The sequence below is a fragment of the Lytechinus pictus genome, chromosome 15 (genome assembly GCF_037042905.1).
Source record: "Lytechinus pictus isolate F3 Inbred chromosome 15, Lp3.0, whole genome shotgun sequence".
Taxonomy (NCBI): domain Eukaryota; kingdom Metazoa; phylum Echinodermata; class Echinoidea; order Temnopleuroida; family Toxopneustidae; genus Lytechinus; species Lytechinus pictus.
In genome coordinates, this window is record NC_087259.1 from 27,558,311 (window position 1) to 27,584,254 (window position 25,944).

The following is a 25,944-nucleotide window of genomic DNA, read 5'->3' on the forward strand; positions in this document are numbered from 1 at the left end:
CCCCCCCCCCCCCCCCACTTTTTCAAAAACCGTGTACAAAAACGTAAAAAGGACCGTATGAAACTACATTATAACATTTATTCAATAAACTTCCTCGTAAAAATAATTAAAATAGTAAATGTAGTTTCACTTGACATCTTCCAAAAGCTCTTGCAAAATCACCTTGAAAATATCACTCACTGCTCCTTATAACCATGATAACGTCTAATTCTCACCTTCGAGATAGGCTGCAAAGCCCTTTGAAGATTACAGCAGATGATGATGATGATGATGATGATGGCGACGACATCGTGAAGATGATAATGATATAAACCATGGGCGTCAGTGTAGAGGATTATCCTTTTTCATGGGGTGAGGCATCTATTGTTGCGTCCCAAACTAAGCAAAATATATTATTCTGCGCTGACGCCCATAACATGCACATGAAGGAATACAAGAATGTAATAAATCGGTATCCTTTAAATGAATTCTGAAAGAGTTCCTCTTAAAAAAAAATGCTTTCGGACAACATTGACATCTAGACAAATTATTCAAGTTTTATTTCTTTTCCTTTAAAATCCAAAGATAAGATACATGCATGAACAAACATTAATAATGCATAAAATAAATGAATAGAGAAGGTAGTGGTCTAGCGGAAATAATAGAATACAGAGCCACACCCGTTGTAAAGTTGAAAGTACAGGCATATTATATACCATGCACAAAAGAAACATACTAGATGATAACATACAAAGTTAAATTCACTGAATGAATATTGCTAGAGATATGTGGAAATAAGACTTTCCAAGTAACATCTTTTGGACGATAAATCAAATCAAATTCAATATACTGCATTCAATAATTACAAAACACGATTATCTGTTAAACAGAAGAGAGTAAAATCGTAATGAACCTAATACCATGGTCACATTTGTTCTACGGCGGCCCTACGGCGGCCCTACGGCGGCCCTACGGCGAGTCGAAAACAGCCGTTTTAACATTTTTTGTCCAACTACATTTAGGTTGTTTGAATCAAAATTAATACCCCTTTCATATTGCGCCTTTCACCGGCGAACTTCACCGGCGAAGTTCGCCAGCGAAGGGGAAAGTGTCCAGTATGAAAGGTACACAGGAGAACTTCACCGGTGAAGTTCGCCGGTGAACTTCTCCACCTCTAGAGGTGGAGAACTTCGCCGGCGAAACTGTTTCACCGGTGAAGTTCGCCGGTGAAAAGGCCAGTATGAAAGCAAACCGGAGAACTTCTCCTCTTTAATGACGTCAGAGGTCAATTTTTTTCTCTCCCAAAGTCCCCTGCACCGAGATTCCGCGCGCGATAGTTGCAAGCTCAGCTGAATGCTATGGCCAAGTAGATACCCTCGATTTTTTTTCTTTTTTTACTAACAATATTTATTAAAAAGCACTTTTTACATGTATAAAATGGGCTAAGATATAAAAACAAGGTGATATTGTTTGTTTTTATCGTAATACTTCCAAAATATGTTGTAATTAATTTGTTTGATACTTTTTTGTAATAGGTAAGAAGTAATGTTTACAATTTCCTTTCGTTTGTTCTGCAATCGCCCGTTGACTTTCGCCGGGGAAGAAATGTCAGTGCGAAAGGGTACATTTTTTTCTTCGCCGGGGAAGTGAGGAATGCGAGGCGGAGAAGTTCGCCGGCGAAGTTCGCCGGTGAAAAATGAAGAGGGCACTATGAAAGGGGTATAAGAAAACAGCTGTTTTCGACTCGCCGTACGGCCGCCGTAGAGCAAATGTGACCAAGGCGATAATCGAAGACTGGACAGACTGTTTTTTTTTTATTATTTACTCGCGGCATTGGAGTGAATTCGAATTCAAATATATTTTACATCCAAGCAAATCAAATTATTGTTTAACCCCCCCCCCCCCACCAATCATTTTCAATCGTCTTTCTGGTTACATATTGGCTGGGATGACTAGACTTGATGGTATATCTATTATCTATTGGGATATAAGTTTACCCCCTTCCCCTCTCCACGATCCAACCATCTTCACTGTGACAGCACTGCAGATCGTCTTTCTGGTTTTGCATTGGCTGGGATGAAAGGATTTTTTTAAATAATTTAAACTATTTACATTTATTTGATCCAGGATAAAAGAGGAATGTATATAAAATGCCTTCTTCAAGGGCATAGGCAGGAATCGAGCCCCGAACTTTCACCGTGTAGTCGGAAACCTAACAACTCGGCCAGGAGGACACCTCACCGGCTGTTCAGAGGTGCAAGCTTACCCCCTCCCCCGATCCAGTCATCTTCACTGTGATAACACTGGTGGTCGTCTTGCTGGTTTCATATTGGCTGGGATTACAGGAACCGGTGGTTCCTCCAGGGGTGCAAGCTTACCCTCCTTTGCAAGCCCGTCGTACACTTCCCTGTGAAATTAATATTGAAAAATGCATGTTAAGTTTATGTGTGGCGAATATGTCTTCCATTTTTAGTTTCGTTAAGACGGTATGCCAAGGCCAAGTCTATCAAAGAGTTGTAGTTGATCAAATCAATCACAATTATGGAAAGCTAACAACGCCAACATCTAGAATGTGTAATTCCATTTATACTCATACATACATCATTATCATCTCAAATTAGAGTGCACATAAATCCTCTCAGATGAAGAATCAAATAATTGACGAATTTCAATGGTTGGGTTGATTGGATCAATCACAACTCTTTGTACGAAGGGTTAAGATCAGGGTAAATGAGCTAACATGTTTGGCTCGTTTTATTTATTTATTTATTCGGTATTAAATACAAATACATGATACAAAGGTCCAAGGACCAAAATGAACACGTTTACAAAAAATACAACATAATAGTAAATACAATAACAGTAACAGCCAAAGCCTCTAATGATTTCCGTGTGCAGAGTCCTCGATTGGCGTGTTGTTAACCAACTTTAATTTGTGTAAACATACGTTACCGTAGCGGTTCTTGAAACTTCGCTCTAACAATAAGTAAAAAAAATCGACGCAAAAGAATTAAGAATTAGAATAAATTTAAACCGAACAATTGAAATCGAGATGTTCTGTCATTTTGCAGCGTACAACCGAATAAAACTTAATTAAATTTCTTATTTATATTTTAAATGGAAGATCTTGGGAAAATCAGTTTATATGAAGTAGAAGCTAGGACATGCAGGAAGCGAAATGACCCAACTGATTCCTTGAACATTTTTTAATACAAATCGAGTATAGGGTTTCGAAAAATTATTTTCTACCTTCCAAATATTTCTGCACCCCGAGAAGTTGTCTGGGAGAATGTTCAAACTTTACTTACGCGAGTTTGACAGCCATGGAGTCGAATGCATCAGGTACAATAGCGCCAGCTTGTGACAGGGCCTTGTTCTTGGCTACTGCACTCTCTCTCTCGCTCTCAGTTCCTCCCCCGGTATGGCCGAAATAAGCAGGCTGTATAGAAGAAATGAATTTTCTATAAGAATATAGCAAATCTTATTTTTCATAAATGTCCTAAATATTATTGGGTGATGATTTCATTATATCCATTAACTTATTCTTTCTTCTTCTTTATTTTCTTCTTATTCATCTTGTTGTTCTTAATTTGTCTTCCGCTTCTTCTTCATCATCTCCTCCTTCTCCTTCTTCTTCTTCTTCTTCTTCTTTGTCTTCTTCTTCTTCTCTTCTTTTTCTTTCCTTCTCCTCCTCCTCACTCATTTGCTCCTTTCAGAGCATCGTTGTAATCTGGTTATCATTAAATCAAATCAAATCATCGAGTGGCATTTAAGATTTACCAGCTACTTCTACACGATGAAGTACCAACAGTTCCGTGAAGTGCAATTAAAGCATTAAAATCAATAACATAAGTAGTAACTTCTTATTTTCTGATGTTAAAAAGTAAAAAAAAAATATAATTATAATCATCGGATTATGATTTTTTTTTAAACATTTACCTCTTGTTTGTATAGATCTGTGCATGTACCAATGCAGAAAGCAATTACAGGTTTGGTGATTGTTCCTTCCTTTATAGCTTTACATACTTCATATTCCTCTGTTCCTCCCACCTGTGAATAAAAATGAGTGACAAAATGATTTATCAATTCAACTCTTCAAAAATAAATGTACATGTTAGGAGTAGAGGCGGATTACCAGCAAATCTCATTCCAATATTACCGATATTATAGTTTTTGGTATTTACATTTAACTAGTTTTCAAATCAATGTTTGATTTTTTTTCCCCCTAAAATATGATTCTATAATTGCAGTATAACGAATTCATAATAATATATTTATCACTTGTTCCTCACTTCAGTTCAATTTCTGCTATTACAAATTAATTGCAATTATTAATGAATCTAAATTATTCTATTCATTCTTAGCAAATATCAATGAATTTTTGTCAATTGTCATTATACTATTCTAATCAAACTTTGTAATTTTCCATTCCTCAGTATTTGTGATTAATATAACTATTATTCAATGTTATGTATTTCATTTTTACTGCATTGTTTGATGTCATTAATATATGAATGCATCACAATTCGGCTTGGCCGCCACGATGTTTGATATTTTTTATCGAAAAAAACTATTGATCTATCTATTTATCTATATATCTATTCATCTATCTATCTATATATCTATCTACTTACTTTGTCATTAATTTGTCATTAGAAATAAATACAATTGTTGTCGATTATGCCATTCGGAACCAGGGGTCAGATTTATAAAGTCTTAAAATGCTACTACCTTTGTCCTTATATAACTACCATGAAAACCTTTATTTTATTTTGACTGGCTAGTAAGGTAGCCATGGTAACTGGGCCATGGTACCGTGGTGGTTATTATATAATAAACGCTTTTATATTCTTCAAAGAAACGTCGAGGAGACGTCTTCGTAATGTCTCAAGTCGTTGCGGGGAATCCGAGACGTCAATGAGACGTACATAGATTAGTCTGCTGTGCAAACCCTTCACTCGAGTTAAGGGTCTGAATGTGCAGCCTACTCATGCCTTACAGCAAGCTTTGTATGTGCTAGTCTTTGCGTGGAGACACATTTGCTGATCAAAGTTTCAATCGCGGCCTGTGCCTGCAGACTATAAATAAATAACCGTCGCACAGAAAAGAATAAATATTGTAATTTTACTGAACAAACCTCTCCAATAATAATGAAGCACTTGACAGCAGGGTTGTTGTGAAGTAATCGTATATGATCCATGATCCCTGAACCGGTATACCTGAAATCAATTTTTAAAAAATCAAAATTAAAAAAAAAAAGGAGAAACAGATAGTTTGATCAACTGGCGTATATCCTGGTCGTACTGCCGAAAGACACGAGTGAAATATCACTTTTTAAAACATTTTATCAAAATCTATCACAAAATTATGTCCATTTAAAAAATGGTTTTGCTCGCTCGCTTTGCTCACCCGCGGCTATTTTTTTACCCATACACTATATCATGACCCCTCAAAAGTCTTAGCTCATTTCCCTACTACAACGTTGAACAGATTCAGTATACTCAAGTAGCTTGCTGATTTCTTACCGACATGACATTGTATAATTCAACATTTTGATCATGTAGTCTTACAGTAATATGCTCACGATAATGATAGAAAACAATCTACTTTGACAAAGGAACGAAAGGAATACAGTAAGCTTTCAGGATTTATAATTTCGTACTTCTTACAAAGAATTGCAATAGATTCTAATCGAACTCAACTGAGCCTGATAACAAAATATGAAGAGATAGGCATTTACATCAATCTTGATAAATTTATATGATTATATCGCAACTCTTATTTGAAAGACAAGCCCTATTCTGAATTCCGATATCAATCTGATCCGTAGTATCAATTGATTTCAATTTAATAAGATGGGTAATATATGGAATCAGCTCTTTTACATTCGTCTTTCTTCCCTTTAAATTTTCTTCCTCTGTTTTCCTTTTTTAACACCCCCCCCCCATTTGTATATCCTTAAGAAATCAAAGAGGGGGTTATCCCTGCCCCTACAGTCCCGCCCCTGATCGAACAAATCAGCATGGATTATTACCTTCCACCGCCTAGTGATATCCCCATGTAGATTCCATCTGAATTTCTTGCTATGGACACACACAGCTCGGTGGACAGACCCCCAGACCGTGACAAATACACTACACTGCCCTGTCGGTACAACTTCAGCTCGACCAAATCGGGTAAGGGACCGCCGATGTCGCCGAATAGATTACACCGGAACGATCCGGGTTTGAGGATGTTAACCTGGAGACCGTGTTTCAACTGTGCAGGTTTGAAAAATACATTGAAAATGATGATGATATTTAGAATTGAAAGTTTAATCATAGGTAACAATTTATAAGATTACCATATATATACACTATATAATTTTATCATTATCACTACTAACATCACCACCACCAAAACACCATCATCATCATCATCAATAACAGCAGCAACTAAACGCATGCAATGGCAAGTAATAACTTTCAACTGAGAATGGTTGTGTATGTATATGAAAATGTATGTTCGAAACGTGAAGTAAATATTAAATCAAATCAAATCCATCAGCGAATCGCCATCATCATCATCACCATCATCAAAACCATCAAAATCAATATGACCACCACCATAACCATCATCATCATTGTCATCAACACCATGCAATTTCATTATTCGAACCCACCAACATCATCATCTTACCAATACCATCACCCTTAACTTATCGTCATCATCATCACCACCACCACCACCCCTACCACCATCATCACTAGCACAGTCACTATCATCACCAACGCCACCGTTCTCACTGTCACCATATTTTCAGCATCACCTCACCACAACCACAATTATAACCCCCATCACTTGTTTTATCACTATCACCTCAAATTCACCATCAACATTCTGTTGTCAGCGTTCATCATCGTTTTCGCCTCATCCATCATGTTTTACCAGTCGCTACCATGACTTCTACCATAGTTAATCCCAAACGACCATCTCACTCAGTAATCTATAAGCAAATTTTCATGAACAAGCATACCGTAGACGGTCCGATCATGAGGACTTGTTTCTTGTTGGCGAGGCCGATGAGTTCCCTAGTTTGACGTTCGCTGATGTGACCTACCATCATCATGATGCAGCGAACCTATTATAAAGAAAAGACAAAACATTAAAAATGCGACGTCCAGAATGGTTAATAAGGAGAAAGGGACACTGCAATATGTAGGCATGTCGAAACAAGGGGACACATGCCCGCCTTTAGCGCTCCTCTATTTGTAGAAGTAGAGTGAAAATATAATTTTAAGAAAATAATTCTCAGAATTAATAAACATGGAATGTATTCTGTTATATTTGTTACTCCATCTCGCTACCCTCCTGAATCAACTAGTGTCAAATCCCCTTGCAGATTTCGTAGGCAATAAAAAGATTCTTACTTGGGGCTGGCTGAGTGCATGAAGTGCGCATGCGTAACCTGCCGGACCAATTGCCTGATTAAGGACTACTGTGACGTCACTGTGATTGCTAATAGCATCAGATAGGCTTCCATACACTGATATGAAAACAAAGAAACAATAGAAAAGAGTTTGTCAGAAGGAAAATACGGAAGCTATAAAGTGGAATATGCTTGCCAAGATGGAGAGATTTATCATCTACGCATGTCAACTTAATATATTACATCGACATGGCTAGAAACATTATCTTGCCAGGTCGACCTATGACAATTGTAGGTCGACATGAAATTAGATAACGATAACTTAACATGACATGACGACATATAACTTTTTAATAGATGAACTTGGAAAGAATGTTTCTCGCAATGTCGACATACAACTTTTATAGTCGACTTGGCAAGATAACGAATCTCGCTATGTCAACATAATGGGACTGTATATAATAAGTCGACTTTGCAAGATGACGTATCTCCTCATTTTTAGCGACATAATGAGGGTATTAACGAGGACGTAGCAAGATAAATTACCTCGCCATCTCACCATAGATGACACTTTAAAGCTTCTATAGGAAAGAAATATAGAAAGAAGATAAACATCACATATTACAAAATAAAGTATTATTGTTCACTATAGGGATTCTTTCTCTGTAAGATGAGAATGAATCGGAATTGAACTTCAAATAGAATATGAGAAATACAGATTTCCAGAAAATGTCAGGTTTACACATTAAAAAAAGCTGATATTATAATCAATTCAATGCTGATAAACCTATATTTCTTACCTGATGGGTGTTTCATAAAGCTGTTCGTAAGATACGAATGACTTTACGCACGACTTATGATCCTTTCTTGTGCTATGTGATATCCCTATGTAATTGATTTAGGACCTAAGAATATGTTTCAGTCGTGCGTAACTTTATGAACAGCTTTATGAAACACCCACCAGGTGTTTTCCACAAAAATACGAAATAATCTGTAAAATACATGTATGAGGAAACGAATTATTATCTTGTTTATAGTTTAATACCTACGTATACCATAAATAAAATGTATTCTCTGACATCCCAAACACAAATTTCAACAATATACATGTGCCAACTATAATTATTTTCATCAGTTATGTTATCGAGTTAGTATCGGTCGTCTTACCTGGTATCGATATATCGTCTTCTCCCCATGGATAGCTTTCTTCGCCATTTTCGCTGAAAAAGGGGGAAAAACGCGGTATTAGAAATTAGTGTATTCACACATCAAGTTGGACTTTTCGTAATCTGTCATTGTTGACGTCATGCCTGGAAGGCGTGGCAAATTTGGAAATGCGGGGAGCAGATGACAATTTTCTTAGACTTAGTGATACTGTTAAATGGCTAATTATTAAAATATAGAGCGGTGTGGCGTTCATTGTGCAGGACTGGACATGCGGGAACAGTAGTGTACCGTGGGTCACGGCATTGAGGGGCACCAGCAAAAATCTTGAGTCGCTTAGTGGGTGCACGAAGCACGCTTAATTGCCAGGTAGTGACCTAATAGAGAAATTTAAGGACTGTGCCATTAAACGGATATGTATTTCACTGATCAAATAATGTGAGCATGAATTTTTTTTTTCTTATATTAAGAACTAAAAAGAGACATTATAAACATTTTTTTGTAGCCGCCCCCCCCCCCCCCCCGTAGTTACGCTACTGTGCTGGATGCCTCACTTATAAAAATTATCTTACTTAGAAAAATGGGTTTATGGGTTAATGAATGATGATGTTGATTAATAAACAACATCGTTATACATATAACATATTTAACGGTATACCATTAACTAAATTGTAGTTTCCGTTTTGCTTCATTTATCAAGATTTACAAACATACCTTGAATTTCAAGTAGTAATTGAATGAAACGATTATATAGAGGGTATATGTCAGATATGCAGGTACTAGTGTACAGAAAAGTGAAAGAAAATTGGGAGTGAGCTCTATGGATATTTGAAGAAAAATGAAAAAAAAAATCGTTCTTGTTGAAAGATTTACTATTTTGATGTAATATAATATTCGCTCCCCCCCCCCCCCCCTTCATCCCCACCCCTATACAATCATACCTGTTTGGTCGAACAATGGCGGCGATTGAGGGATGGCTCCGGGAACAGACGAAATCAAATCCGATAATATTTTGTATAGCGATCGGAAACATACCGATAGCGATAGACTGCAATACAAAGAAAAGAAAAGGAATATCATGAGTGCATAAAACAGCCTTCAAGGAAGAAACAAAGACACCTAAAATATTTTGAAATGTTATAACCATGCAAATCTATCAATTAATCAACAAATAGAAATAATTGATAAATTGTCATCCTGTTTTTTTTCTTTTAAGTCGCCTGTTTTATATATGCTGCTTCTTTTTCGAGAACAAATCTCTCTATTTTTTTTACTTTATTTACAATTTTTTTCAAAGAAATTGTTGACCCAATTCAGAAATGTGAACTGAAATGATATTCAAAATGAATTGTGCGAAATTTCCGTGTTATATGTCTTTGTACGGCCAATAGACCTTGTAAATTTACGTTCACATTCGAAAAACGGAAATGCTGGCAGCTGATTGATTGAAGCTCTTTTTGCAATGAGCCCTTTTCATTTTTCGAAACGGAACCAGAACCGTACTTTATAATGTCGTTTATTTGAAAGTGAGAAAACAATATTCTATTTTTAAAAATAAAGTATGTTTACCCTTGTAGTCGGAGTAAAGATGTCGTCTGGCGAGAGATTTATGACTTCATCGTTATTTTCCCCGAGGGTGATGACATCATTAAATTCATTCTTACTGGTCGTCAAACTGGTCTGTTCTTGATTCTGTTTATTTAAGAATGAAGAGAGAAACGAATAATGCAATAATACCGTGAAAGCAGACATCCAGCGTCGAATGCATTGTAACAATGTTTAGACCTACCCAATTATACTCAGATTGGATTTCATGATAGAATTAACAATTTTTTATTCAACTTTATTTCATTTTCATAAATAGATCCATATAGTTCATCTTGATTCTTCTTTAAACACAATCATATTTAAGACATTGAAGTTATTAAAAAGACATACAAAACTCAGTGATCTGAATAATTCCAATTCGATTCTGATTCCGATGATGATCATGATTAATTTATACATGTCCCCTTTTACGTGCATAGCTAAACATAATGAAATATTGTAAATTGTTAACTAAATACAGATTTTAAAATATAATGATGTTATACATTGCCATTCACCCCCCCCCCCCCCCCCCCCCGTCCTCGCACCTCTACTCGGAATAATAGAGAAGAATACTGAGACAATGAACCATGATATGAAATAGCGCACGTGACACATTGTTTTTACTTTTTTTCGTATTCGCTTATCTCTATCATGTGACCATATTATACAGTAAACAGTTTTACTACAGAATAATCCTATTCAAATTTTCAAATTTAGAATAATATAGGGTCCTAATCATGACCATTATACCATACCCGGTAGATTCGTGGGTGATTGACATTCCTTGGTATCGATTCCTTGCCAAGAGCATATCGAATTATATCAGCAATCGGCACTTCGCCTCCAAACACATGCACAGGAATACCTAAAAATTAATAGATGAATAATTTTAGCATTAACTGATCCGCGACCTGGGAACAGTAACTAGTTTACAATTCAAGAGCGAATATCGTAAGTATTCTAAAATATATTTTCTTCGGCATACCAAAACAAAATCCGCTATTTGCTGGTATTTGCTGAAGGGTGGTATATTTGCTGAACATAAAGTTTATGTTGTATTGATTATGTCCAAATGTTTTGTTTTCCTTAATTTTTTCCTGATTCCTCCACCCCTTCACGGCAAATGGGGCGAGATTCTATATCACCAGCAGGAGCGTAATGAGGCAAATAATATTGAGGGGCAAGATAATGTTGTATGAGACAAAAAATGCGAGCGAGCATATATTATTATATTATACAGTATATATAATTTTTGGTCCGTGTCCCCAACACCCCCCCCCCCCCCCCCCCGTCTGTACACTCGTGCAATATAGACTGTTCTTTTTACAGCTTTTCTTTCTATTTTGATAAAAAAAATTCTTATCCATTATTGATTTTTAGAAACATATTTATCTACTCATGTTTAATGAAATATTACAATAGTTGAAAAGGATAAAACACAAAAACACTTATCATCCAGCTTATATAAATTAAAGGTACAAATAAAAGTAAATTAATACCGAAATTGGCCAAAGAGTGAGGCAGCTTTTCATTTTCAGGACCCACGATGCCGACAGTAGTTCTGATATAAAGAGATACTCTATGATCTATCAATCTTTCTTTGTATTCTTCAAATGCTTTCATCATTCCCTGTAAACATCAATAAAACAAATTTGCATTAGATAGGCCTGAATTTGGACAAAATTTTGACACTTCCAATTTTAGTCAGTGGCGTAACAAACAAAAATCACTTTACTTGAACGACTGGTCATAACATGGCGTAAGGTGAAAAAAAGCGAGTGGCTTTTTAAAAACTGAAAAATTTGTTGAGCAGTGGATCTGACCGATTAAATAAATGATATTATATTTCACCTTTTTCTTTTCATTTTGTTTCCTCTTCTCCTATTTCGTTCATTTTTTATCTCTAAATGGACTGACGAGTAATATCGATGTCCCGATGTACTCCGAATATTGCCACAATTCCAATCCCAGATTTTACTTCCATGAGATCAAAAGAAGAATTCATCTTTGTCCTTCTTTATTGTTTTCTTATGATTGAAATAAATCAAATAAATCGATCGGTCAAACAAATTCATTTCCCAAACAGACTGTGAAATGATGATCAGAATGTAAAAGCATGGTGAAGGAATAGAATACCATTTTTATTTTTTTTTGCGACACATTATTTTTCATGACAATACTCTTATAACGTCAATAGTGTTGAAGGACTTAATTGCTTTCCCTTCGTGTACACATACCACGCCTGGTCCCATCCTATTGGCTAAAAGTGTTGTGACGTCAATAGCCTGACTACCGGTCACGAGTACTTTTCCATCCGGGTGTTTTTCAGCTAACATCAAATCGAGCACTGTCTTGGTGAAGCCGTACATTTGTGTTGGATTCAGTGGACCAGAGAACTGAGCATAGCAGCCTATTTCATGAGAGCATTCATCTACCATGGCAGTATCTCTACATTCACCGAAACATATGAAACATATTAAGAACATGATTTCAAGGCAATTATAAGTCCCGCTCCTGCTGCTGCAAAAAGGGCCGCCATCTGGCTCTCTCTGTCTCTCGCTATTATATTTAATGATATTGATTATATTGATTTAAATTTGACATGCATGTTAATTTATATTTGAATCACTTATTGAATATGTATATCATTTATTAAATGTTGAATTTTGTTCATGCTTTTATTTAAATTGAACTAATTTATCTTGTATTTACTTGTATTATGTTGAAGAATGAAAAAAAATTGAATTGAATTGAATTGAATTGCATCTATCAATAATATAACTGTATGTATCAGTGGCGTAATAAAAATGAGTCAAAATTTTTGAGGGGTCAGATATGGCGTATCGGGGAAGTTTATAAAGATGCGTGAAAGCGAAGCGAGCAAGCAAAAATTTCAAATTTTTTATTTAAAAAATCCAATATAGATTTTGACATAATAGTCAGAAAATAATGCTATACTTAACCCTTCTCTCTTGCCTTTTCTCTTTTTTTTCTTGGTCGTGAAAAATTTTGGGGATAAGCCCCCTCCCCATCTGTTCGCCACTGGTATATATGCTACTCGATGTCTTTTTTTTCTTGCATGCATGTAATTGCCGAATTATGTTAACCCACAGATGTATAATTGGTGGTATTTTAACTTTTGGTACTTAATCTGCATTATTGGGTCATAATGTGGGCGTGTACCATTAAATCAAGACAAACGAAAAATCATAGTTTGAAATGAAACACTTACCCGAGCAATAAAGAAATTCCACCCCCGCTGATAGCAGACCAGATCCTTGCCTTTCGATTCAAAACAGTCAGCTTCACATTGGCTGGGGTTCCTTTCTCAAGCTCAGAGATAAATCGCTCCTACACAGTACAAATGAAGTAATACTGAATTGTGACGTGCCTCTGGGATGAGTATTATAACCTCTCTTCTTTTGCTTATGACGATGATTACTTACATCAGGCAACTGTCATTTAATTAAAAACAATGCTCGCTTTGGGTACATCTATATTGTGAAAATACGTATACTTTATTAGTATCTGTTTTCGACACAAACCCGAAGATATCGTTTAAAAGGATTTTACATTAGTAACATTACATTATATAAAATAAACATTAAATCATTTCATTACCCATATTTCATACATATTTCATTATCCATATTTCAGTCACGAAAATTTTACTATCACTTCACATATCATAAACAAATATAGGAAACAAGGTTCATAAAGAGTAGTCACGGTAAACATTTACCTCTTCGCTGGGCAATCTCCCGAAAGGAAGCGGAAACTCCACCCTCCCCCACTTGTCCTTACACATGGGTGTGGCCTTGGTGTCTAACGTCGCAGCCAGATCTAGAGGGTACACTCTGTCGAGGACAACTACAGCAACGGAAGAGAATAATGACAGTGGAGGTAGGATTTGAAACTTAAGCGTGCACTAGGGCAAATGGGTCGGGGGCACCCCCTCCCCCACAATGTTTCTTTTAATAACTCATTACGTCTATTGTAAGAAGAAGAAGAAGAAATTGTGATAATTCGTTCACAAAAATATGGGAAATCATATGACATCGTGCAAGACATCATAGAAAATTACTCACCTAAGGGGTTAATTTCTAGAAGAGTGAAATGCATGTCTTGGTACATCTTCAGGAGATCGACAATGAATCTTGCAACAATACTGCACACAAAAAGAAAGATAAAATAAGATATGGCAAGATAGGGGCATGATTATAATTACATTGATACGGAATGAATGTGAGATGACGAAAATCAATCTATGACGGCGAAAAGATATTTAGGGGCGGATCCTGGATTTATCATGGGTGGGGGCCATTCATTTCTGCCAAGCAAAAAAAGTTCAAAAGTCACCATGTAATCTGCAAAAAATAACAAGCAAAATAAAACAAAAACATTCAATCAAACATGATGTCAAAGGCAACCATAATTGCCCCTAAATCATTTTTAAGGGTCTAGGGGCCCAACTCCCCTGGACGTACCTCCCCCCCCCCCCTTAACATTAAAAGGATGGTTTTTCTTCCTTCTGACATTCAGACATTTATTAATTCACTCGCACAATGTGTGGCTGGCAGTAAAATTAACTCAATAAGAAAGGGGTGTATATTTTTAACTAAAAAAAAAAAAAGTGAAACGCCTCTGGCTGTCTCGCCTGCATGTCGCGATTCAATATAGCAACAGTGCTGACTTTGAAATCAACTATGATAATAAAATACTATGTCCATTGACTCAACATTACCTTTGACCATAATCATGTGACCTAAGACGTGTTAAAAACATACTTGATAACCCTTATGTCTATGTTTCATGAACTACATAATTTCACAATTTTACAAATACCCCCAACATTATCAAAGTTCATTGACCCTAAGTGACCTTTGACCTTGGTCATGTGACCTGAGACTCAGGCATACTCTTTAGTAATGTCTGAGTTTCATGAACTTGGTCCATATACTTTCTAAGTGATGACGACATTTGAAAAACTTAACCTTAATTGGTTAAGATTTCGATATTGATTCCCCCATCATGGTCTAAGTTCATTGACCCTAAATTACCTTTGACCTTGATCATATGACCTGAAACTCATGCAGGATGTTCAGTAATGCTAATGCTTGATTACCCTTATGTCCAAGTTTCATTAACTAGGTCCATATACTTTCTAAGTTATGATGACATTTCCAAAAAAACTTAAACCTTGATTAAGATTTCAATGTTGACGACGCCGCCGTCGGAAAAGCGGCGTGTATAGTCTCGCTCTGCTATGCAGGCGAGACAAAAATGATGATGAAGTGCAACTTTTGAGGAATCATTTTACACAATATTAAACAAGTTAATTATATGTAGGTTCAAGCAATAGGGGGTCGATCAACAGTGTAAGAAATTGATGAGATTTTAACTAGGGACAGGGAGGGATGGACAACGAAAAGGTCTACGAGCAGTTTGACTACATCTCAGATAGTCTTATACCACATGGGATAAACCCTTTGGCCCGTATTCTGAAGTCAGGTTTAACTTAGACCACGGTCTAAATCTGTGCTAAAATTTTGGGGAGCCAGCAGTTCAAAAAAATATGTTTATATTGTAGGCCTATATTTCTTATGTTTACTATTTTGTTTCCTTTGGCTTTCATAATGAAGAAAAATACTTCAGTTATCATTCCCAGGCATTTATGAACAATTGGGTGTCATACGAGTTAATAAATTGAATGTGTACTGTTAGAGATTTGTGCCCCAACTGACTGTCCATAGTTAACCACAACTTTAAACCAGGGTTTAATTTAAACCAGAGTTCAGAATACGGGCCATTTGGTCTACCATCAATTTGGTCTATATAATTGTCGTTTGGTCTGCACTCCAAGTACTGGCCTAATACCCACTTTAGGAAAATCATCATTTAGTCTAATTCCAATTTGCTCTCTCTTCCACATCGTATACTATATAGAATGAATATTTGTTCCATGTACAGTTCATCTAGCCATATAAACAAACTGGGGTTGGACTAAGTTTATAGCCAAACTGGACATTTGACAAAATTTTGAATGGCTCATCGGCAATTAGAGCAAAGTGTTGGTAGACAAACAGATTGTAGACGAACTATATATGCCATATAAGATGAGGCGATCAGGGACCTACTTTAGACCAATCGACAATTTACCTGGTTAACTGGCCTTTTCAGAGGCAGGGCGAAGCCAATTGAAATAAAATGAAATTAACCTCATCCCATGCAATTTAACAAAGCAACAAAGCAAATACGCTTACCTTCTCTTCTGAGTTGGGATATTTTTTAAGAGTTCGTCCTTCACAATATCTTCACTTAAATCTTCTTTTATTCCAACTTTCAGTCTTAGAGCCTGGATCAATCATCAAGCATGATAGGAAAGAATTGTAATATAAATTGTAATTGGAAATTTGATAGGAAATATAAAATTGTAATGTAATGGCAAATGTAAAAAAAAAGTAAATATTAATGTAATGTAATGTAATGTAATGGGAAATGTAAAAAAATGTAAATGTAAGGTAAAAGGAAATGTGAAATTATTTTGTTGATTTAAAGAATACCAATCAAAGCAGGGGGCGCGAATGTAGACTTTAAAATAGAGATTCGATTTCTTAAATGCTACCATCGCCAGAGCCAATTAACACCAGCGATATAAAGATTCACATTATTGAATTATTATTATTATATGATATCATTATTATTATATCGAGTGTGGCCATATTGTCCATCACAATAGGTTCACATTTGTGTACTTCTTTGGTGTAGGAAAGAGACGTGTTGATATAGTTCTGATTCACTGATATGATAGTGTACACGCTGTGACACACTGTGAAATATCATGTGTCCACACTTTACTTTTCTGCACAGGCTGCACTGTGGTTCCCTCATGTTCGTGATGGAACTGTTTCAAATGCTTGAATTAAACAGTGTGTAACACATGTGTAAAACTGAAGGAGAATCATCTGCGGAGTCAAATCTGACTCGGAATTGTGCCAATTTGGGGTCAACCTTATTCCGGGTTAAAGTTGCTCGGATTCCGAATTATTCTGACTCGGAACGGTGTGGAATCAATTTAAAAATTACTTATTTTCGAGTCATAATTTTCAAGCCAAGTAACTCAGGAAAGAGCAACTAATTCAACTTTGACTCGAAGCAGAGTTGACTCGATCAGCTGGCGCCATTCCGAGTAAAATTGACTCCGCAGTTGATAACAGTGCAGTCTGGTTCCTCACTCGACATAATTTATAAAACGCTCACCTTTTGTTCAACATCGCCGACATCGACACCGCCGAGATGGTGGAACAAGACTACATCACCATCCAGCTCAGAGTAGATAGACAGATAATATTCGTCTGTAGAGGGGTCGTGTTTCACAAAAGGTTCGATGATGAATTGACGAAGACGACCGTTTACTCCATCCACCTTTGATGAATTGGGCAAAATTTAAATTTTTAGTGTCCTAATCTTAAAAAAATGTGTTTAAAGGAAATTTTGTTGGTTGTGTAAAAAAAAATAGGGATCGTGCTATTTCTGTTGTCGTTTTTTTTATTTACGCCTGTTTTAATGAATATTTATGCTGCATTTAATAGCGATTAACATGATTTTATAAGAGTTTCATTGCATACACACTCTAAGAAATTCTTGAATCCTTTATAAAACACTTGTATCACCTTTTGGGGGTGTATGATATTGCACCCTTAAAGAGTGTAAATCACCTTTTGTTACTTATTTTCACCCAGAAATGCTCGTTTGCACCCTAAATGGTGCAACCTTTCACCTTTTAAGGTGCATTATACTTAACATTAAAAAGGTTCAAAATTTGAACCTTTATTGCATGCATGGTTCAACTTCGCACCCTATAGGGTGCTTAATATAGCCAATTGCATCATTCGGGGTTCTCAAATGAACATAATTGCACTCATTTGAATCCCTTGAGGTGCTGCTATTGTATCAACCACTAGAACTCAAATTCGAACCACTATTTCTTCGTGTCAATCGTGTGTATTATATTGCTTCGGCTGTATCACAGCTACCTTGATCGGATGGCTAAGCATTCGAGTATTTTTTTGTATTAAGAAGTTTTTATTGACAACTTCAATTCATATACAAAATAAAATACATATAACAAATAAAAGTTTGATGTCTTTACAAATTGAGGAATACCTTGACAACTCATAAATTTAACACTATTTTTTTCCTTACGTTTTATAATAAAACACAATATCAGACATCTTCCAATGCGTAATTATAAATAACATTGATGATAATAACATGCATTAAGAATGATCTTCTACAATAAATTCAACATATTCAATTTTTTTCCTAGTGTAAAATATTAACATAGAAAAGAGATTTTCCAAAATACAAAATAAATCATTAATAAAACCTAAACGAATTAAAGCCATCAGCATTTCCTTTTAAACCCAACGCCTCGGCCTCTTCACTCAAATAAATTCAATCCCAACAAAAAACTCAGCCCTGGACCCTGCCCCCCCCCCCCCCGACCCTCCCTAAAACACCCCATCCCCTATCCGGTGGAGAACTGGCTCTGGGTTCCAATAAATGGTCTAATATTTAAGTTTTCCCATTAAGAGAAATGGATTGTAAGAGTCCCCTCTTTGTTGCCAATTTCTTTTCTTCTCTTTGATCCCCCCTAATACTATTTTTTATTTCATTCAATGAAGGAGGTTTTTTAATCCTCGGTTTTTAAGATATGTGACTAAAGTCAAAACATGATTAATTAATTGATATTTACCTTTACTTCTCTCCTGCTTCCCGTAAATAATTTTTTGCCATCTAGATTTATTTATTTCAAAATTTAAACTTCTTGCACACAGATCCCCAAGTGATTTTGAAAATTCACAAGTATAAAATAAATGTTCATACGTTTCTTCTTCCTTTTCACAAAATGAGCATAACAAAATGCCTATGAAAATGAAGTGTGCCCCCCCCCCCTTAAAAGTGAAGACCCTTTTTTTGCTTGTGTAATATTTTCGTGGACGAAATAACCTAAATTTTTAGTTAAAAACCTTTTCTTTTCTTTTTTGCTTCTCAAATTTTCCTCGGAAAAATGTGCCCCCCTCCTTTTGGAAAATCCTGGATCCACCCCTGCCAGGATATTTCTCTATTCACCAAACGGTATCAGTAATAAATAAAAGATACGGGCACCTAGACAGGATTTAATTATGCACACAAGGACCCTTAAATATATTAAAAACGTGATGAATGTCATTCTTTACCAGATATGTTTATCTGAATATATGAAGGTATTCCGATGCAAACTTATTCACGAGTTGGTTTTAAAAAGAATATGATATCTCACAAAAAAAAAAACATATAACACATTTAGGCATACATACAACCTCAAAAACTGACATTGCAAATCACCGTTTAGTTTAAGCATTAGGTCTCAATCCATTTTTTTTTCTTTTTTATAAAAGAACCAGAAAGTACTGAAATTTCCATCAAAAGTGGAACAGAAATAATATAAGCACAATACAAAATACAAACAAGTGGATGAATGCCCATAATTCACTTTTCGACATTATTATCTAGTATTTCCAATTTTACGACTGTGAACTGTGAATATAAATTCTGACTTTCTACATTACCTGCAATTCTTCTTCCATTTTGTCTGCAATCCATTGTCTGGCCGTTACTATGTCAGTGTTGATCTTGAGCAAACCAAGCTTACCACGTCGTTTCAATCCTTGATCCGGTTTCACAACGAGTCGCTGAAAATGATAGATAAAAACGATTGATTACAGACGAGGTAAAGAGATTACCTCCAAAAGGGTGTCCATTGCCCATGTTCTTTACATCACCCTGTTGTACCGTAGGCCCTGTAATTATTTAGTTCAAATATTCCCGAGATGTGAAGAACGGCTCTTGAAAATATTTCTTACTCGATCGATACACTCACTCTCGTATAAATTATAAAAATAATATTGATTGAAACGCCTGGAGAGGGCAACACAGATCTTCTTCTTTAATGACAGTATTCTAGTGAAGCGCAAAGCTGTTTGAATATTTTTTTCGCTCGGTCGACACGCTCTTTCGCATTACAATCTAACATATTTTTGACTAGGATGCATGGCGCTCGTTGTAATTACAGACACCTATTCAAAGCAGCTTAGTCAGTACAATCTCCCACGCTTCCCATAACAGGCCTTTTACCTTGTATTAGCTGATCAGTGTCAACAATTTTTCAAGCCCCCAGAAACACCCCCCCCCCCCAAAAAAAAAAAATGATAATAATAATAATAATATAATATATATTTTTTTTAATAAAAAGAGAAATAGGTAAAAAAATAAATGAATAAAATGATAAAACTTACTTCAGATCGTAGCCACTCGTGCGATACAACAAGGTTATCCCAGTCCGTATTTCCATCAACCTTAGCACATCTAAGTTGGCCAACATGTTCCGACAAAGTATTCGACAAAAGTCTCTTTCCATATTCTTCTGTGATCACCTTCGAAGTCATTCTCCTTTTGGTTTGTTTTATAGTTGAGTTGTTATTTTATTTTGATGAAAGGTATGAATCGGAAGAAAAAAAGAGTGTTTTCTGTGGCGGAAGCAGACATCAGCTTGCATCAACAATCGATTTATGTTAAATGAAGGAGCAAAAGGGAGATAAATTGGCCTTTTATCACAATACCAGCAAAATTAAATTGCTCATGAAAACGAAACAAAACAATACCCTGCATTATAATACCTAGAGATACGATGCATGACGTCTTAATGACGCTAGAAACAATATAACTCCATTCGAAACAAATTATTGGTTACGATCAGGGACCTATCCACAGAGGATTAGTTTATTGTTACTGGGGGTGCTGAACATTGTCACAGCACCCCCAGTAACAATAGATAATCCTCCGTAGCCAGGTCCATGGTTACGATTGGTTAAACAGAACCCGCCACAATCGAAATTTCTAATTGTCACTTTATAAGATAGAAAGTGGACAGAGTCAGGACTTATCGAATCTACCCCCACCACACCCCCACTTTCCAGGGCTTGTAAGGACAGTCTGTGTTCGCACAACGGGATTCGCCGCACCGTTTTGAGACAACCAGGGGTAGGGCTTTTCTCGAAAGGGTGGGTTGAGGGAAGGAAATCAAATTAACGCACCCTTTTGAGACAACGGGGGGGGGGGGGGCTTTCGCGAAAGGCTGTTCTGAATAGTCTACTGTGCCAATTATTTATTTGTGTATCTGTGTATGTTTGTGTGGATCTCTAGAATAATGAACTTCATGAATTATGACAATTTATTCAAAATCATATACAAAAGTACAAACTCCCCTCTTTCCTCCTATGAATATCAAGTTGGTTCAGAACACTACTCAACAGAGCCATTCAAGAAACACCCCACCCCCAGCTTGTCTCGAAATGGCCATCCCCATTTCGTCACAAGTCCCCCCCCCCCTCTCTTGGCACTTTCGATCCTTTATGCTTATTGAGAATCCTCCAACATTTCCACCTGAAGTCCGTACAATAATCGCGCAAATTTAGATGTATGCTTTATCAGAGTGAAGCTTTAATGGACATTTTATTTTTAAAAATATATATATAAGTATTTTGTCATTTAATCGGATAACGAAAAATCGTCATTATTATGCATACAATTTTGAAGTAGGCATAATCTATCTGTTTATGGATGGTATACCAGCAAATATCAGTGGCGCGGTGGAAAACCCTCGGAATGAATGACCCTAAAACTATACAGAGTGAACACCCCTGAACTCGTAAATCCCGGGGTGGCATGTACAATAACCCCCCCCCCCCCCTTCAAGACATAAACGATATTTTTTATCATTATATGATTAATACTACTGTTAACATAGTTAATGCGTGGAGTTATCTTTAAATGCAGTCAAAGTTCTTAAATCCTTATTTGCTCTTTATATCTATTTCTTCTAAAGTTTAATTTATTGATGATTTACCCTTATGGTCATTCGTTAATGCATTTCAGTTTAAACAACTGAAGCAAATTTTCAAGACTCGCTCATTACGCTCACTCTCTGCATTTCTTCAATAATTCCACATGCCTTGAAAGACGATTTTGATCAACATTCTGTCATCCAACTATTATAAATTTGCTCGCTCGCATATTGATATTTACTGTAATTCATTACTTATATACCAACAAATCCTTTACAATATAGCCTTCGAAAAAATCTTGATAAGGATTTAAATGAAAGATGGTACAGTAGTATTATGTACATATCTACAGTATATACATTGCCCGTGATATGATAATTGTACACCATTAATTTTGAAAGCGATTTTTGTACACCATCCTGGTGTCCAACTACTATAAATTACTCGCTCGCTTCGCTCGATCGCATATTGATAAACTGTAAATCAGTAATTTATATCACAAGAAATTCATTGCAATGCAGCCATCAAATAAAATCGTTATAGGCCTTTAACTGAAAGATGGTAGTATTATTTACACGTTTATGTATATCCATATACAAACCCCTTGGTGTGAGGGTGTCCCCAAAATTCAGAATCAGGCTCCGACCGGATTTACGCCAGTGCCTGAATTAATATATGTATGTATATATATATATATATAGAGAGAGAGAGAGAGAGAGAGAGAGAGAAACATAATGAGATGAGGTAAACTCAAAAGAATGGTGTCCTGCGTAATCTTTTGAGTTCACCTCATCTCATTATATTTTTTTGGAAAAAGAATATTTAAAAAAAAATATGAAGACAGGTACATTTCTTTTATACCCAATTTTATGTTCACATGGTAGGGTATCATGAAAATTTAGTTTCGCACAAGAATATTGCAATATGGGAGAATAAAAAAAAAGGATTTTCTTGGTGTGGAACTAACCCCTTTTACAACCAAACTCTTCTGAAGAGCTCATATGTCAAAAGGGGTTAGCTCCATTTTTGATAAATTTTATTGTTTTCTATCTCAAAACCTATAGATTTTTAGTCGCTCCGATGATACCACAGAAAATTTGAAATTCACATTAAAAGTTAAAACGTGAATAAAAGTGGCAAAGAAAAATCACTTTATTATTCAATAGAGATTGGATTCATTTCAGTTTGCTTGCAAAAGGGATAATGTCCACAATGATAATTATTTAGAAAATATAGAGAAAAAAATTGAAGACAGTTAGATTTCTTTTATACCCAATTCTATGTTCACATGATAGGGTATATCATGACAATTTAGTTTCTCATAAGAATATTGCAATAAGTAAGAATAAAAAACATGATTTTTCTCAGAATGGTCCAAAGTGGACCTAACCCCTTTTGCAACCAAACTCTTTATATTATATATTTTTATATGTATTATTATATATATTATATATATATTGGGGTGGACAATATACATATATATATATATATATATATATACACACAACAAAAAAAGTAAGTCCCCCTAAATCAAAATGCTGTAACTTTTGAACGGAATAATTTTGAGATATAATATTTCGTAAGTGTTTTTACACTCATTAGGCAATTCCTGGAGGAAAATGAGATTGATCGGTTGGATCATGCATGAGTAATCAAAGATTGAATTAAAAATGACCATTTTTGAAAGTCACAAGAGTCGTTTTTTCAGATAATGTAACTACAAACATGACAAAGATGGGCAAAGGTTGTTTTGGGGTGAATTTTATGGTGCTAACGCTGTTTTACTATCCAGCATTTAGATACTCCACACAAAATTTTGATAACGTATGTTTATGGTTGAGTGAGCACATTCTTTTTTTGTGACGTATCATCATATGGGTTTATGCTAGTATCCTCTGTAACTTGTTCAAACATGTTAAAATTTGAAAATGTTAGTGGATCCCTCCCCCAATTTTTCGGCACCTCCCCACTTTCAAATTCTGGATCCATCACTTATTTGTTCATAAATTCAACCGATCCTGAGAAATTGTTAGGAAAATTCCTAAGTTTGTGAGTGTGCTCGCTCAACCATGAAAGTGTAAAAAGTTCGGAAAGTGTGTGGTAATAGAAATGATGGATGATTAAAAACAACACCAAATAAGTTACATTTAAAACAAAATTTGCCCCCATTATTCACTTTATAACACCTCAAAATGAGTCAGTGACATTGAAAATGCCCCTTTTCCCCCTTTGAGGCGTGCTCACTCATCCATAAATAAACGAATCGATTTCATTTTTGCATAGAATTCTGCCCATAGGTCAATATACATAACTGCCAAATGATACTGCTAAGGACAGCTTTGAAAAAAAAGTTCCACCATATTGAATAAGGGGTTACTTATTCTTAAACATATGCACCCTGTACACAATGTCTATGAGAGAGGAAGTCAAAATTTTGACAAAAGGGAAATGAGGGTTTGTTTCATGGACGGTTTTTGTTACTTCTGCCAACAGTTTTCTCATGAAACTTCGCACATGGCTTCAGGGTAACACTATCCAAAAGGTGCGCACACCAAAATAACCATTTGATACGGCATAGAGTGTGGCCAAGGCCTTAAACATTTCCCATTTGCATAATTTTCGAATATTGTGTGCTCACTGAAGTATTAAACATCGGGATTTTCATAAAAATCAAATCAAATTAACTATGCAAGAAGATTTGTTGCAGATATCCATAGTTAGCAATTGCATATTTTCCAATTACGTAAAAAAAGAGCTAATCACATTCCGCATGTTCATTCAAGCGTGAATGTTTAATTAAACGCCTTTGAATCATTGAAACATGTTAATTGGTCATGAACATCACGAAACAGGTTGAGAAAAGATAATTTCAGTTACCAAATTGAAACATTACTTGCCAATGATATTTAAAAATCGTATTTTTTGTTTTGATTGAATGTTCATTGAGCCGTGAAATGATGAATATTGTTGAAGATACTCTTCCCAAAAAAATTGTCATCATATTCGATCATTTTCATCGATAGAAATGTGTAAAAATTGCAATGATAGCAAATTTTGACTGTGTTTATTCAACCGTGAAATATAGCCAACAAAGTTGTATCGTCTTTTAAAAAGTACCTTTTACAAGCCTTCTGCTTCTGACTATTTTTCATGGTGAGAATGTGAACTTCGTTCCAATAAACTGGAATCAAAGTCATGATATTTTGCTTGTGACTTTTAAAAATTCACAGTTTTGCCTTCTGGCGGTGCTCACTGAAGCATGACATAAGATACGTCCGTAACATTTACTAAGAGGGTAGCTTATAAAATTACCTTCACATTCATGTAAAAATATAGTAAAAACTCCCAGTGGTTCGGAAATTATGGATGTTTGTTAAAGGGGGGACTTACCTTTTTTGTTTTGTATATATATATATATATATATATATATATATAATTCTCAAAAAAATATTATTCATAGCTCAACATCTATATAGTGAGATTTTTCTTTCTTCCCAGGACCAACTCGATTTAAATTTTAATATCATGCTGATTACTTCTAGTCGACACAACCGCGAACCAAAAGGTCAACATCAGACTCTTGATATCGCCCAATGCGTGATACATACAACGTTGAACATAATTACCTTCCTGGTTTTCATCCGTAGTGTTGTCCTCAGTTGGCTCTGAATGTTTGTTTTGTCATATTTGTTCTCTTTAATATGATGGTATACCAGCATGTATCAATGTATCCGTGATCTGAAACATCCGAATGAACGACACTAAAACAATACAGCTCCTTATACCCCCTTTACACCAGATGAAGTTTCCGCTACGTTCTTGAAGTTCAGAAGCAAACCAACGTGGCACCAGCTTCGTTTATGCCCCCATTACACCAGAGGAAGTTCCCGCTACGTCCTTGAAATTCCGAAAAAA

At 35.7% G+C, this 25,944-nt stretch overlaps 1 protein-coding gene across 9 annotated transcripts; it reads right to left on the minus strand.

Moving 5' to 3' along the window:
- Positions 1-516: 516 nt before the first annotated feature.
- On the minus strand, positions 517-25,786 carry LOC129278018 (ATP-citrate synthase-like). 9 transcript variants are annotated; one of them, XR_010295902.1, is made up of 22 exons: positions 25,656-25,786; positions 20,482-20,635; positions 19,756-19,878; positions 17,402-17,566; positions 16,405-16,496; positions 14,230-14,309; positions 13,884-14,011; positions 13,374-13,492; positions 12,379-12,589; positions 11,641-11,770; positions 10,897-11,006; positions 10,121-10,243; positions 9,493-9,599; positions 8,555-8,607; positions 7,389-7,504; positions 6,995-7,099; positions 6,014-6,237; positions 5,117-5,198; positions 3,919-4,029; positions 3,288-3,418; positions 1,805-2,386; positions 517-915 (listed from the first exon to the last, which is right to left on the minus strand). XR_010295902.1 is itself a non-coding variant. In XM_054914218.2 (20 exons), exons 1-20 carry the CDS (start codon positions 20,629-20,631, stop codon positions 2,269-2,271), a joined length of 2,478 nt encoding a protein of 825 aa, XP_054770193.2. In that variant the 5' UTR covers positions 20,632-20,940; the 3' UTR covers positions 517-2,268. The 9 variants fall into 9 exon arrangements, 1 of the variants encoding a protein (XP_054770193.2); XR_010295901.1 differs by having other exon boundaries at positions 1,756-2,386; positions 25,656-25,700; XR_010295896.1 differs by lacking the exon at positions 25,656-25,786 and having other exon boundaries at positions 517-948; positions 1,756-2,386; positions 20,482-20,976.
- Between the last annotated feature and the right edge of the window lie 158 nt (positions 25,787-25,944).

Coding starts and splice junctions, on each gene's coding strand:
- LOC129278018 (XM_054914218.2), bottom strand. CDS start 20,631: ATGACTTCGAAGGTGATCACAGAAGAATATGGAAAGAGACTTTTGTCG. Junction 14,310..16,404: donor ATCCCAACTCAGAAGAGAAG/GTAAGCGTATTT, acceptor TTTTGTGTGCAG/TATTGTTGCAAGATTCATTG. Junction 11,007..11,640: donor TCACTCTTTGGCCAATTTCG/GTATTAATTTAC, acceptor ATTAATTTTTAG/GTATTCCTGTGCATGTGTTT.